The sequence below is a fragment of the Triticum dicoccoides genome, chromosome 2B, assembly GCF_002162155.2.
Source record: "Triticum dicoccoides isolate Atlit2015 ecotype Zavitan chromosome 2B, WEW_v2.0, whole genome shotgun sequence".
Lineage (NCBI taxonomy): Eukaryota > Viridiplantae > Streptophyta > Magnoliopsida > Poales > Poaceae > Triticum > Triticum dicoccoides.
In genome coordinates, this window is record NC_041383.1 from 15820662 (window position 1) to 15836737 (window position 16076).

At 47.8% G+C, this 16076-nt stretch overlaps 1 protein-coding gene and 2 pseudogenes across 1 annotated transcript; all 3 read left to right on the forward strand.

Annotated features, from left to right (window-relative positions):
• The first annotated feature begins 36 nt into the window (after positions 1–36).
• On the forward strand, positions 37–1149 carry LOC119360236 (probable amidase At4g34880). Its single transcript, XM_037625965.1, has 3 exons — positions 37–269; positions 381–570; positions 755–1149. Exons 1-3 carry the CDS (start codon positions 37–39, stop codon positions 1109–1111), a joined length of 780 nt encoding a protein of 259 aa, XP_037481862.1. The 3' UTR covers positions 1112–1149.
• A 4363-nt stretch (positions 1150–5512) lies between these two features.
• LOC119361776 lies at positions 5513–9351 on the forward strand (annotated as a pseudogene).
• A 1003-nt stretch (positions 9352–10354) lies between these two features.
• Positions 10355–15240, forward strand: LOC119361781 (annotated as a pseudogene).
• Positions 15241–16076: the final 836 nt, after the last annotated feature.

Sequence of the window (16076 nt, forward strand, 5' to 3'; positions counted from 1 at the left end):
GTCCACGTGCCGAACAGTGTCAGATGAGGGTGTCAGATGCAGATGTCAGATGCAGTCCACGTGCTGGACGCCATCGTCGGCTACGACAAGCTTGATGCCACGGCCACTCGAGCAGCATCCAAGTACATCCTTCATGGCGGATATCTGCAGTTCCTGAAGAAGGATGGGCTGAGAGGGAAGAGGATCGGCGTCCCCAATGAATTGTTTTTGTTTCAAGGATTTGGAGAGAAGCAGATGAGGGTGTATAAACAGCACCTCGCCACAATGAGGTTATCATCATACTTCAAATCTCCCTGACTAGTGTAAATTATAGTACATGATATTGCATTGGTTATAAATTACGTCGTAACCTCACAAATGAAAAATTAATTTTGTTGTAGGAAACACGGAGCCATGGTGATCGAGAACCTTGACATCGCCACCGACAGTCAAGATATTGTTTCCAATGAGTGGACTGCGATGCTGACAGAGTTCAAGTTGAGCATAAACGAGTACTTGGCGGACTTGTCCTACTCTCCGGTCCATTCTCTTGCGGACATCATAGCTTTCAACAAAGCGCATCCTATAGAGGCAAGCATACAAAAAAAAACTCATTCCAGATTTCAACTCTTAAGTCTTCTTGTCATAGATTCAAACAGTGTGGAATCATGTTGCAGAGGACATTAGGCAATAAAACTCTAAAAAGGAGATGGTTGCTAATGGCATTTATTCTATATATATACTTTCTTAGATATTTCATTTACATTTTGTACAGGAGAGGCTAAAAGATTTCGGGCAACAAAACCTTATCTTAGCCCAAAAAACAAACGGCATTGACCGTCTGGAAAGAGCTCGGATCCGCTGGCTGAAGGAGCTCTCTGTGAATGGGTTGGAGAAGCTGATGAGGGAGCATCAACTGGACGCGATCGTTGCACCCGAGCACTATGCTTCCAACCATCTCGCCATTGGCGGCCACCCTGGCATTGTTGTGCCGGCTGGGTACAACGAGAAGGGTGTCCCTTTTGGCATATGCTTTGGCGGGCTGCAGGGATATGAGCCGAGGCTGATCGAGATAGCCTATGCTTTCGAGCAGGCTACTAAAGTGAGAAGGCCGCCCATGTTCAAGCCTTAGCTAGGTGGCATAACTTTCTTGAGTAGCGACAATGTGAGGCTCCATGGCCCAAAAAGTCTCCACTTGCACTGTTCTCTCTTGGTGTAAAAGAATAAATCTGAAATGTGTGGTAATAAAGGTGGAGAATTTCTTTTGTATGTATTTTTCGATCTTGTTCTGTATATGTTGTTGACACATAGTATGTTAGTTATGAAACTAAAATTCCATAAACGAGTACTTTTGCAGTACCACTCTGAAATGCTGCAGTGGGCTAAGGATATCCGCCAAGGTGATCAAACTGGCCTATGCCTTCGAGCATACTACCAAAGTGAGAAGGCCGTTAATGTTCAAGCCTTAGCTAGCCAGGCGGCACAATCTAAGAGAACTACATATAACTTCGTGGGTAGCGGCAATGTAACACTCTATAGCGCAAAGAGGTTTCACTTGCATTTTTGCCGTACAATACCAAAATCAAGTGTATTGCCATGAAATCGCCGCAACAGTTGGAGACACTGCATTTAGTAAGATTTTACATTTTCCTGGTATATTTCGTTGAACATAAGTGGCATATAATTAGACTTACGTAAGCGAGTTCATTTACAGTACCCCGAAATGGATATAAATTGTCTATTTTAATCATTATAATTTCTCTATATAACATTATCCCAGAAACTGTTCAAAAAGTAGGATTTCATCCTCTTAACAGATGAAGCTACACTGTTTCTGACAAAGAATATGAGAGGAAAAATAATACAAACAAAGAAAGCAACACAAACAATACATAACAAAATGCAGTATTGAACGCCACCATTTCACAACCGAGCATGAGCACGTGAGTAGCCGAACCAGAGTAGGAGGAAGGACTAGTTGGCCCGAAGAAGAACCAAACAACGCCTCCTGGAGAAACCATTGAAAAATCCGCAATGCCTTTTCAAATATGTTGTTTCATGGTGCCGCGGCCTAGGGGTGCCGCAGGACACCGGAAGTCAGCCCATAAGGACGTCCTAGGACCCCCTGGCTATTATACGGCCCCGTTTTCAGAGTGGCCTTTGAGCCCTCTAAAAGGAAGGAACTGACATCCTTGCCATGCAAGACAAGGAAGCCAGATCTTTACGGAGTCATGTCAGCCGCCTTAGATACCAGCTAGTACTCTTGTAAACCCTAGCCTCGGGCACCCTTTATAAGATGAGGCATGGCTAGTTTTTTTTTGCACTCGGTCTTCACCCTTGTGTATACCTACGATCATTATGAGCAGGAGTAGGGTCTTACCTCCACCTTGAGGGTTTGAACCTGGGAAAATCGATCTCATGTTTTCTCTCTGGACTTTTCAGGTTCTCTGGGTACCCTACCGAAAGGTCTGCTGGAATCTACATCGAGAGTGGCGTGCTAGGCACGTTTCGTTCTTGTGGAACTGACATCCAGATGAGATCTTCCAACAACTTCTCCATCTACATGTCGGGTCAGATCTTCACTTTTGGTTCAATAACTTTTGTTCCTAACTTTGTGGGCCATCTTGAGCCCACCGAAACTTTTTCTTCATGCCAAGTTTTCTTCTTTGATAACTTAGAGTTTTTCATCGACTTACGTGGCGAGCCTGTTCTATGCGGCCCACTCCATCGGCCACATGAGGAAGGAAAGGTCTTGTGCAACCCACCCGCCAACCACTTCATCACCAACGTGGAGTCAATCCAGGACTTCCTCGAGGAGCATGACGAGCCTGTGGACGATTGATACATCTCCAACGTATCTTTTTTTCAAACACTTTTGTTATTATTTTTTGCCCCTAATTTGTATGACTTGAATGGAATAAACCCGGACTGAACTTGTTTTTAGCAGAACTACCATGGTGTTGTATTTGTTCAAAAATAAAAGTACTCGAAATTCGACAAGAATTTTTGGAGAATTATTCTGGAATATTTAAGGAATTTTGAAGCAAAGATAGATCAGAGGGGGGCCACCAGGCCGCCACACAGCCTGATGGCGTGGCCTTCCCAAGGCGCGCCACCTGGCCGTTTGGGTCCCTTGGCGACCGCCTGACAACGATTCCACCGCATAAATTCTCATATATGCCAAAAAATCACAAATATTTACCGAAACTTTTTGCAATATGGAGACATCACCACCTCCTATTCTTCCCCTAGAGTCTGTTTCTAGCTCCAGAGAAGGGGATTCATCGTCATCGTCATCTGTAACCCTTCTTCATACAATTACATGATGCTCACATCCATGTGTGAATAATTCTTCTATAGCCATAAGGAGGTAGATGACTTCTCGATGAGATTTTTTATGTAATCGATGTCAGATTTGTTACAGCTTGATGCCTATTATCCACTTTGTTTTGGGATTGATCTTGTTATGACTCTCCTATGCTTAATATTTGTCACTAGGGCCCGAGTACCATGATTTCAGATCTGAAATCTCTATGTTTTGATGAATATATTTGTGTACTTGATCTTATCTGCAAGTTGTATGCACCTGTTACGTTCTGAACCCTAGACCCCAAAGTGACAACAATTTGAATATTAACTGGCACGACTTTAACTTGAGGATTACATGCGCTGTAATTACTCTTCGTTTTCATTAGAACCCCGTTGCACGGGAGGGTATGACAAAAGATATTATGCATGTTTTTATTGCAAGCACGTATGACTATATATGGAATGGATGCCTACATATGATTGATAAATTGGAGCTAGTTTCTTGTCACTCTAGGTTATGACCATTGCATATTAAATCTCATCTGAACAACCCATCGCTTACAACATGCCTACGATTTTACTGCTATTGTTTCTGTTACATTCACTACTGTCACGCCATGGTACTACCCTGCAAACTTGTTACTATTTCAGCTACTGCTACTATACCATTACTGCTATCAGTGGCGGAGGACGAAAACAAATTAAGGTAGGGCGCACTTTGATGGAAAAACACAGTCCATCCACATTAACATGAAAATGCCACCAAAATCACTGTATTCTAGATGAGAAATGTCTAACAACTCCCGGGTGCCCCTACACCCTCAGAACAGTAAATTCATAAAGAATTGAAAAAAACTCAAAAAAATCTGAAACTTTCAGGGATAAAAGATTATCAAAGGTTTGATGTTCCTGCAAAGTTACAGCAACAAATAACCTTCGTGGAGCCCTCACAATGAAAAACAAAATCACTGCTAAAAATGTACATAAACTTTGAACAATGATTTTGTTTTTTTATTTGAGTGCTCTTCGAATGTTATTTTTAGCTAAAACTTTGCAAGATTATCAAAAGTTTCATGATGTTTGATGTCCCAAAGTTTCAGATTTTTTTATCTTTTTAAATTTGCTTTGAATTTACTGTTCACAGAGGTGTAGGGGCACCCGGGTGCTGAAAATCCTATCTCATTGTTGATTGTCAAACTATTCTCTATAAATACCACTAAGTTTTTAAAAAATATTCCTGTACTAACCCCTTTCCCTTCCTGCCTATTTTCACTGGCAAGTCAGCACAAACGCCGCCTCACCCGCCGAGGCTTCCTCACCGAAGACCACCTCCTTTGCTTGGCTCCGGTCACGTGCCATGGTGCTAGCCTTGTAACGCAAAGTCGATTTAGAGGATAGGCAAAACGGTTTTGACACATTTTTACGGTATGGCATGTGTGGAGCCCGCGTGTCAGGAGTTACATTTACCATAGGGTCCTTAAAAGGTAGCATAGAAACCCTCAAAAGAAATTTAGATTATAATTGGGTCCTGGAGCGGCCATGGCAACGGAGCCCACCGTCCGCTGCCTGGCGGACCCAAAGCCCGCGGAGGCGCGTCACCCTCCCCACACCGTCGGCTGGACCTGCGGCTCACTGGCCTGCAGCGTCGGCCACCTCAACTAGCTGCTGCTCTGGCCTGCCCGCGCTCATCTCGCTCCAGATGCCGAGGTCGAGCAGCCGGTGGACGCGCCGCCGGTGTGACCTGTGGCTGTGGGCATAGACCGCTGATGTCTGTGACCCCGCGCCCCGCTCCTGCTGGGTGCTAGCCGCCGCTATCGGCAATTGTGAGTCGTGACTTGATGTTGTGCGTGTGGACGAAGGAACAAAGCTATTGAGTCGACCGTGCTCGAGATCCTCCGGCTGGCTGGCTTTGTGTGTTGGATCGATCTTCTTGTGATGCTCACGACCTAACAATACAGCACTCCTCGCCCCAAAAACAAAATGTAGTGATCAATCTGTACATAAGTACGCTGCATATACGTATACCTAAGAAGTTTTGACAGGAAATCAAGGTAGGGCGGGCGCCCACCCTCGCCCTTCCGGGGTGACTGCTATTGTATTATTATGCTACTAATAAATTGCTGTAGGTAAGTTATTTCTTCAGGTGTGGTTGAATAGATAACTCAACTTGTAAGGCTTATAAATATATTCTTTGGCACGTCTAGCTCAGCTCAGCTAAGCAAGCATGGCTTGGCTGCGGCTGCAGGCTGTCGGCGCCATCCTTGCTCTGCCCGGTGCCGGCGCCACAACTTCGAGTTCCATGAGGCCACCATGGACGCCATCCAGCTCTGCTTCCGTAGCGGCAGCCTCCAATATTTCACAACTCCACCAATTTGTTTTACACATCAGTCCCATCTAATTGGATAGAAACTGCAAAGTATCGACTCCGTATCAATTTTTCAGAAGTCCATCAGTTCCGTGTCTCTAGCAATATTTTCTAATAGAAACAACAATCCATTATTTTTCTTTTGGACATCGTGCCCATCTAACTTGCGAGCTCTTAATGTACTACTCTCTCCATTCCTAAATATAACTCTTTCTATTGATTCTCATATGGACTACATACGGAGTAAAATGAGTGAATCTGCACTCTAAAATGCGTATATATACATTCTTATGTTGTCTATATTGAAATATCTAAAAAGACTTATATTGAATAACGGATGGAGTAGTTGATTTTATTCTATATTAGCCAGCCTGTAAGACCATGTATGACTAGTTCATTGTACTGTCAGTAGTTTCTCGGCAATATCTGAAAGACCACTTCATATGCGGAATTGCTCTGCACACGACAGTGCATAGATGAAATCTGAACGATGCCCATTTTGAACGGTGCTGATTTGCAAAATGATGCAATCTAATGGATGACTTGATCCATCGTTCAAGAATCGGCTGACCATATATAAGTCTGTAGCAACCTTGTTTCTATTACTGTTTTTTCTATAAAATCAAACTGAGATCAAATCAGCTCTCACAAAAAGGCATTATATTTTGGTAAGCGTCATCTTATATAAAAATTATATACCTTAAGTGATAAAGAAGACTATTTTGCAATGAGATAAGCCCTATTTTAGAGTTTGGCAGAGGGCCCTTGATTTTGCCAGCCCGGCTCTAATGAGAAGCCCAAGAAGAAGAGGAAGACAATGCCGAGAGCCCAAAACAAGGGATACTTCCGGCCCAAATTTTCATTGGATACCGGCTCATGGAGCATCTTTTTAAACAATGACACAGCATATGAAAAGAGACAAAAGCTGACTGCATCGGACATGGTACTCGACTACTCGTGGCGCGCGTGCAGCATGTCATACATTACTGAATTAAAGCTGCCACGAGCACTAGCCAGGCCACCAACCACACCGACACCTTCTAAGGGCATGTACAATGCATAGCCTCAAGATGATGCCTCGCATGCCATGTAGGATCGGATATGACGTAAAGTAGGTTCGGATAGGGAAGCAGAATCCTCTTCAGGAAGCGGGTGCTTGAAGAGAAAAAGCGTGGTCTGATGACAAAAGCTGAAAATGTTGGAGTGAAAAGTAGAGATGCATGTGTACTAAAGTCTTTATTTTTTATTTTTTAATGAGGCCCACTAGTGATAGCTTGCATTGGAGAGGAAAAATGAATGTAGGTGCTTCAAATTACTTTTTGTCATGAGGCATATGTATCCATATGCCACCATTGTACGTGCCCTAAGCGAGCATGGCTTCATTGCGACTGCAAGCTGTCGCCGCCATCCTAGCTCTGCTCGGCGTCGCGCACAGCTTCGAGTTCCATGAGGTCACCGTGGACACCATCCAGCTCGGCTTTCGCAACGGCAGCCTCACCTCGGCCGCGCTCGTCGGGTTCTACCTGGACCAGATCCGCCGGCTCAACCCGCTGCTGCACGCCGTCATTGAGGTCAACCCGGACGCGCTCCGGCAGGCCAAACGTGCCGACACCGAGCGCCGTCGCGGCATGGCCACCGGCGCTGCATGGGTCCCTGTCCTGCTCAAGGACAACATCGCCACCCGCGATAGTCTCAACACGACGACCGGGGTGCGGGCTCTGTGGTGAAGCGCGACGCCGGCATGGCGGCTAGGCTGTGCCGCGCGCGCGCCGTGGTGCTCGGGAAGGCCAGCCTCTCCGAGTGGGCCAACTTTCGCAACGTCCACAACAGGTGGAGCGCGCGGCGGCCAGACGCGCAACCCATATGTGTTGTCGTCCAACCCGTGCGGGTCGAGCTCCGGGTCAGGCGTGGCCGCGGCGGCAAACATGGCGGCCGTGACACTGGGCACCGAAACCGATGGATCCATACTCTGCCTGTCGTCGTTCAACTCCGTGGTCGGCATCAAGCCCACAGTCGGGCTCACCAGCCGTGCCGGCGTCGTCCCCACCACCCCTAGACAAGACAGCGTCGGGTACTTCTCATATTTCTTCGTTTTGTCCCCATCACCTTCAACCCTAGGCAAAACATTCTTACTAGAATGTGGGAAAAAACTTTCAGATTTTTTCGCGCATCATAAATACTAAAAATAAGATCTTTTAATTAAAAAAATTCTCATTTTCTATATTTTTCTTAGACAAAAAAATCTGAATTTTTTATCCCACATTGTTCTAAGAATGTTTTGTTGTCCTGAAAGGTTTCAAGTTCATTTGTTGTTTTGTTTTGAAGAAACAAAAAAGAGAAAGTTTTCATGTAGTAAGTTAGTTGTGTAGCATGGATCTCAAAGCAACATTAGATGGTGAGGATAGGAGGTGTCCAGGAGCCCGTGCTCTAAAAATCCGCATCCACACTTGTCATATTTCTTTGTTTTGTCCCCATCACCGAGCTTTGAAATTTAGGCAGCGTATAAAAAGACTTCACTCACTAAGTATTAAATTCCAATGAAGTTTACTCAACTTAACCTTAGTTTGGATTTAACTTGAATCTGATTGTGGATTTTGAGATTTTAAAAAAATCATTGGAAATTTGAAATGTTCAGCATGCTATTTGCAATGTTGCAGACCGATGTGTCGGACTGTGTCGGATGCAGTCCACGTGCTGGACGCCATTGTCGGCTACGACAAGCTCGATGCCACGACCACTCGAGCAGCATCCAAGTACATCCCTCGTGGCGGATATCTGCAGTTCCTGAAGAAAGATGGGCTGAGTGGGAAGAGAATCGGTGTCCCCAATGAATTATTTCAAGGATTTGGAGAGAAGCAGATGAGAGTGTACAAACAGCACCTCGCCAGAATGAGGTTATCATACTTCAAAACTCCCTGACTAGTGTAAATTATAGTACATGACATTGCATTGGTTTTTAGTTTCGTCTTAGGAAACACGGAGCCTTGGTGATCGAGAACCTTGACATCACCACCGACAGTCAAGATATTGTTTCCAATGAGTGGACTGCCATGCTGGCGGAGTTCAAGTTGAGCATAAACGAGTACTTGGCAGACTTGTCCTACTCTCTAGTCCATTCTCTTGCAGACATCATAGCTTTCAACAAAGCGCATCCTATAGAGCCAAGCATACGGAAAAAAAAAACTCATTCTAGCTTTCATCTCTTCAGTCTTGTTACAGATTCAAACTGTGTAGAATCATGTTGCAGAGGACATCGGGCAATAAAACTCTAACAAGGAGATGGTAGCTAATGGCATTTATTCTACATATACTTTCTTTGATATTTTATTTACATTTTGTCAGGAGAGGCTAAAAGATTTCAGGCAACAAAACCTTATCTTAGCCCAAAATACAAACGACATTGACGACTTGGAAAGAGCTCGGATCCACTGGCTGAAGGAGCTCTCCGCGAATGGACTGGAGAAACTGATGAAGGAGCATCAATTGGATGCGATTGTTGCACCCGAGCACTATGCTTCCAACCATCTCGCCATTGGCGGCCACCCCGGCATCGTTGTGCCGGTTGGGTACAACGAGAAGGGTCTCCCTTTAGGCATATGCTTTGGCAGGCTCAGGTATATGAGCCGAGGCTGATCGAGATGGCGTATGCTTTCGAGCAGGCTATTAAAGTGAGAAGCCCACCCATGTTCAAGCCATAGCTAGGTGGCATAACTTTCTTGAGTAGTGACAATGTGAGGCACCATGGCCCAAAAAGTCTCCACTTGCACTGTTCTCTCTTGGTGTACAAGAATAAATCTGAAACGTTACTTCTTGGGCCAACAAAGACTGTATGCAAGTGCTACTCCGAATAAATCGACAATGTAGTTCTAAAGGTGGACAATTTCTTTTGTATGTATTTTTCGATCTTGTTCTGTATATGTTGTTGACACATATGTTAGTTATGAAACTAAAATTCCATATGCGAGTACTTTTGCAGTACCACTCTGAAATGTTGCGGTGGGCTATGGATATCCGCCAAGGTGATCAAACTGGCCTATGCCTTCAAGCATACTACCAACGTGAGAAGGCCGTCAATGTTCAAGCCTTAGCTAGCCAGGAGGCACAATCTAAGAGAGTTACATATAACTTCACGAGTACCGACAATGTAACACTCTACGGATCAAAAGGTATCCCTTACTTTTCCCTCGACAAAATCACAAATCATGTGAATTTTTTCCGACAAAGGGTGGATTTTGTCAGCTCAAAATCAAGCATCAAGGAGATACTCCCTCCGTTTTTATTTACTCTGCATATTAAATTTGACTAAAATCAAACTTTGTAAAGTTTGACCAATTTTATAGAAAATAATATAAATATTTACCATAACAAATCTATAATGAATCTAATGATATTGATTTGTTATTGTAAATGTTAAATAATGCACCATCTCGCCGTTGGCATTAACCGAAAGCTCGAGTTTCTACCTCTTCCTTGCACATAGGATTCCCACTTGTGGAGCATCTGTTTTAGATAATGCAGCATCTGAAAAGTAGTAAAATAGAAAGGCATCCAGAAAAAAGAAGTGTGGAACAGACAAACTCATGGGGCGTCTGAAAAAGGCTAAAGGTGAGCGCCATGACAATACACAAACAGGCAGACACAGAGCAACGAGCCAGGCCACACCGACTCCAGTGCCACCGTTTAGCTAAGCGATGATAAGCTAAGCTAACATCATGGCTTGGTTGCCGCTGCAAGCTGTTGCCGCCATCCTCGCTTTTCTCACCGGCGCCGGCGTCGCACATGGCTTCGAGTTCCACGAGGCCACTGTCGACGCCATCCAGCTCGGATTCAGCAACGACACTCTGACCTCCACGGCGCTCGTCCGGTTCTACCTGAACCAGATCGGCCGCCTCAACCCGCTGCTGCACGCTGTCGTGGAGGTCAACCCGGACGCGCTCTTGCAGGCCAGGCACGCCGATGCAGAGCTCTGCCGCGGCACGGCCACCGGCACGCTGCACGGCGTCCCCGTCCTCCTCAAGGACAACATCGCCACCCGTGACGCGCTTAACACGACGACCGGCTCCTTGGCCCTCCTCGGCTCCGTGGTGAGGTGTGTTGGGGCTGAATCTCTCAATCCCTCTTCTTCTTCCTCTAGCTGCTGTCTCTCACAACTCACGGAAGAAACACAGGAACACAAGAAGTTTGATGAGCTGCTGTTTCACACAGCCAAAGCTCTTTTTCTTCTCTCTATTCACTTCACAAAGCAAACATGATTACAACTATTAAGTAGTCTCACGTACGTAGTAACCCAGCCACCACAACCGGCCACTAAGTCACGTAGGCACGTCAAGATAACCCATCTCTCCTAGAATCTCTCCAGGACCTGCACGCATGCAATAACAAACTAACAAACCTACTAAATCTTCTCAGCTCCAAACTGACCCGTCCAACGCTCCAGCCCATCACCAACCTGGCCGATTCTCACGGCCGTGCCGCATCTCGCGACACCACATCACGTCTTGCACAGCACTTCACGTAGCTGCCTGACATCTCGCTTCTTCCTTCGTGCCTCGACCGAATTCTCATCGGACAACTTCCTAGTCTATCTAAACTACATGCTGGACTGAAATAAACATGCAGATACAGAATACACCAAGATTATATCTAACATTCAACCCCCTAATCTTGATGTCCATTCTTCTGGCAGAAACGCCAAAGAAGAGCCGGTCCGTCACTACCGTAGCCAGCGAGCAACACCGTCTCTTCCTTCTCTTTCTTCTTCTCTGGACACTCTCAAGCAAAGTGCCCAAGTTCACGACAATTGTAACACTATACCTCACTTTTGTCTTGGCGCCCTCCACCGCGTCCACGTAGGGCTGGACACGAGCTGAGCCGAGCCGAGTTCAGTCCGAGCCTGGCTTTGGCTCGCCTAAAGCGAGCCCAGCTCGGCTCGGCTCGCTGGTTGAACGAGCCTACTTCTAGAGGCTCGGCTCGTTTAGCCTCTTGCTCGGTCCAGCCCGATCAGCTCGCGTGTGAACTGCTATGTGTGTCTACGCCTGTGCAGTATATACATACAGGTAACAGCGCATGTGCATACTGTGTGCCTACTAGCCGGCGATGTGTGCGTAAGTGTGAGTGCGTGCAATCTGCGTGCGCGCCGCCGGTGCCGGCAGGTAGCTGGGTGCCCAAGTCATTGTCAGAAAGAGTGGGCAAGGAGGGGAGGGAGGCAGGGAGGTCATACGTGCTTGTGCCTCCATGTGAACAACGAACGGCGGCGTCTGACGGGGCGACGAAAGTGCTGCAGACGCTGGGGACGGCAGCAGAAGCTTGGCTAGGCCCATGTGAGCAACGTACAATGGCGTCCAACACGGCGACGAAAGGGCACGTTCGCCGTCGATGCCGAGAGCGACCCTCCGGGCGCGACGAGGATGACGCCGGCATCGGGCGTGACAACGAGGAGGACGGCTTCAGGTGGTGGCAAGAGCGGCGGCGCGGCGCAGCACAAACCCTAGCGGCATGGGAGAATTTCTGGAGCAGAGGAGGCCGGCATCGGGTCCCTGGGATAGTCGGGGAATGCTTCGCAGTGGGCTTGGGCTGCTTGTGTTGGCTGCTGTAATGGGCTGCAAATTCCCTAAAAGAAATCATTGGGCCGCGAAACGAGCCACCGAGCTGGACCGAGCGAAAACCGGCTCGGCTCGCTCGCCCAACGGGCCGAAAGTTGCAGCTCGGCTCGTCCTATTTCCTTATCGGGCCGAGCTGAGTCGGGCCGAGCTGAAGCGAGTTTCGGGCCGAGCCAAAAAGCTCGCTCGAGCGTCCAGCCCTACGTCCACGGCCACGACCACGACGCCGTCGTCGCGACGAGCCCTGCCCTCTCACCCTGAGGAACTTCTCTTCTTCACGTCCCGTCTCCCGCCCCTTGGCCAGTTCCTCGTGTGCCTTGAGTGAACCAATGGCCTCCTCCATGGCCATCTTGTTGGTGTCGCCGAACAACACAATCGACGAAGCAACGTGGATGAACTTGTTGGAGACAACTTGGAGCAGCTTCTTCACGACGTACTTCTCCTCCATCACATCACCAAGCTCACGGATGCACCCCACGAGCGTCGTGAACCTCGCTGCAAAATCATCCACGGACTAAGCATCGCCCATCTTGAGGCCATCAAACTCCGAGCACAAGGATTGAATCCTCGCTCTCGAACGCGCTCGACGCCTACATGCATGGAGCGAAGCGCCGCCCACAAATCGGCGGCGGTCTCCTTCTCCGCAACTCACAGCAGCGTCGTGTCGTCGATCGACTGGGAGATGATCGTCATGGCCATCTCCTCCTTGCCCGCGTCGACCTCCTTGGAGGAGTCCTCGCAATCAACCACAGCCCACGCGCAGTTGGCGCGCAAGAGGTACTTCATCCTCGTCACCCACGCCGTGTAGTTCGTCCTCGTGAGCAGCAAGAATGGGAGCTTCCCCGCCGCTGTCATCGCCGCCGTCGCGGTAGCCGCCGTCGCCGCCGAGTCGCTCGGCACCAACACTCCACTCGCTGAAGAGTCATGCGGCATTGCCTTCGTCATCACCTAACTCTGATACCAAATATTGGGGCTGGATCTCTCAACCCCTCTTCTTGTTCCTCTAGCTGTTGTGTCTCACAACTGACGGAAGAAATACAGGAACACAAGAAGTTTGGTGAGCTGCTGTTTCACATAGCCAAAGCTTTTTTTCTTCTCTCTATTCACTTCACAAAGCAAACATGATTACAACTACTAAGTAGTCTCACGTACGTAGTAACCCAGCCACCACAACCGGCCACTAAGTCACGTAGGCACGTCAAGATAACCCATCTCTCCTAGAATCTCTCCAGGACCTGCACGCATGCAATAACAAACTAACAAACCTACTAAATCTTCTCAGCTCCAAACTGACCCGTCCAACGGTCTAGCCCATCACCAACCTGGCTGATTCTCACGGCCGTGCCACATCTCACGACACCACTGCATCACGTCTTGCACGCCACTTCACGTAGCTGCCTGACATCTCGCTTCTTCCTTCGTGCCTCGACTGAATTCTCATCGGACAACTCCCTAGTCTATCTAAACTACATGCTGGACTGAAATAAACATGCAGATACATAATACATCAAGATTATATCTTACAAGGCGCGACACTGGCGTGGCAGCCCGGCTCCGGCGAACCGGCGTTGTGGTGCTCGGTAAGGCCAGCCTGCCCGAGTGGGCTAATTTCCGCCCAGTCAACAACGGGTGGAGCGCGCACTGCGGCCAGACGCGCAACCCGTATGTGCGGTCGTCCTACCTGTGCGGGTCGAGCTCCGGGTCCGGCGTGGCCGCAGCGGCGAACATGGCGGCCATGACGCTCGGCACCGAGACCGACGGCTCCATACTGTGCCCGTCGGCATCAAGTCGACGTTGGGGTTGACCAGCCGGGCCGGCGTCGTCCCCATTATCCCATTGCAGGACACCGTCGGGTGGGTAATTCTTCTGCTTCTTGCTTGGAAATCACCAATTGTATATGTATGAACTTGGGTTGATGCTTCATCATCGAAATAAAATGCAGACCGATGTGTCGGACGGTGTCGGACGCGGTGCACGTGCTGGACGTCATAGTCGGCTACGACGAGCTCGACGCCGCCACCACCGGAGAGGCGACCAAGTACATCCCGCACGGAGGTTACGTGCAGTTCCTGAAGAAAGATGGACTGAGGGGGAAGAGGATCGGCGTCCCCAATGGTTTCTTCCAAGGATATGGAAAGACGCAGCTGAATGTGTACAAGAAACACCTAGCCACAATGGGGTAGTTACCGTTTACATTTCACTGACGATCAATGAATCTGACAGGTTACTAGTGTAAATTGTTTACAACCATGAACTGATTCTAGATTTTTTTTTCCAAAGGAAACTTGGAGCAGTGGTGGTGGACAAGCTGGACGTCGCTGCCAATTTGACTGCTCTATTGGTTGAGATTGGTTCCAATGAGGGGATTGCGATGAAGGCAGAATTTAAGCTGAGCATAAACGTGTACTTGTCAGACTTGGTCCATTCCCCGGTCCATTCGCTAGCCGACATCATAGCATTCAACAAGGTACATCCTGTAGAGGTAAGCGTAGTATTACCTCCATTCCAAATTAATTGTCTTAGATTTGCCTAGATACGATAGAATCAACTCGGCAGTCGATGGAACTTACTCTCTTTGTATGCTCTTAGAAACTTTATTTACATGTTGATGCAGGAGAGGCTGAAAGATTTCGGCCAGCCCGACCTCATCGCTGCCCAAAGCACAAATGGCATTGGCCCCGTGGAGAGAGCGCAATCCAGCGGCTGAAGGAACTGAACACGGAAGGGCTGGAGAAGCTGATGAAGGAACACCAACTGGACGTGATCGTGGATCCTAACAGCAATATTTCTAGCCTTCTCGCCATCGGTGGCCACACTGGCATCGTTGTGCCGGCGGGGTACGACGACAAGGGGTTCCCCTTTGGCATATGTTTCGGCGGGCTGAAAGGGTATGAGCCGAGGCTGATCGAGATGGCCTATGGTTTGGAGCAGGCTACCAAAGTGAGGAGGCCACCCATGTTCAAGCCCTAACTCGAACACACAATCTAAGAGAGTTACATATAAATTCTTGAGTAGTGAGAATGTACAACTCACTCTGCAGCCACAAGCAGGCTACACTTAGATTTTTCTCTCTTGGTGCAAGAATAAATCTCAAAATGCTTTTGCTTCCACGACGCCGACATCCACCTGACTGTCTTTCTTCCTAACACAACGTGAGCATCATCAATGGCAAATAGGTCCTCCCACCATCAATCATAGAAGGTGACGGGGCCGACCAGCAACGACATTTGCCACCGGCATGGAGCGGCTGACCGAGCAACCAGTTCACCCGTGTTTCTAAGATAAGACCGAGCGACGTTACCCATTCTCCTTCCGAAACCTCGCTGCATCAACCACAGCTACTCCAACCACACCATCCTTCTGCAGGTTAGTTCAACATCAAAATAACCAGCTTTATGCATGATCTAACTTCTCCAGGTTAGTTCAACATCAAAATAACAAGCTTTATACAAGATCTAACTCAAATTTTTATCCGAAATCCCGACTCCCAAGAATAAAACAAAATATTGACACAAACATATACGACGGCATCCGCAACTCGAGGCTCAAAAACATACTAAGGGGTGCTGGCCATTAACACTGTGCGTTCCTTCTCTAACAAACCTCAGACCAGTACTTTTGGACAGAAAAAGAAAAAACAAAGTAAGGCCGGCGGTGTAGAAACAGACTGATAATCCTGTGGAATGTCGTGAAGTCTGCCCCAGTATACTGCCCCGTTCCATAGGATGTCTTCAAAGGTTGGTGTCAACGCCCCTCCTCCAATACCTCAGACTCCAATCAAGCAAGAGACCACAAAATGAATGCTAATGAGCCCCCTTCATTAA

Coding starts and splice junctions, on each gene's coding strand:
- LOC119360236 (XM_037625965.1), top strand. CDS start 37: ATGCAGATGTCAGATGCAGTCCACGTGCTGGACGCCATCGTCGGCTAC. Junction 270..380: donor CAGCACCTCGCCACAATGAG/GTTATCATCATA, acceptor ATTTTGTTGTAG/GAAACACGGAGCCATGGTGA. Junction 571..754: donor ACAAAGCGCATCCTATAGAG/GCAAGCATACAA, acceptor CATTTTGTACAG/GAGAGGCTAAAAGATTTCGG.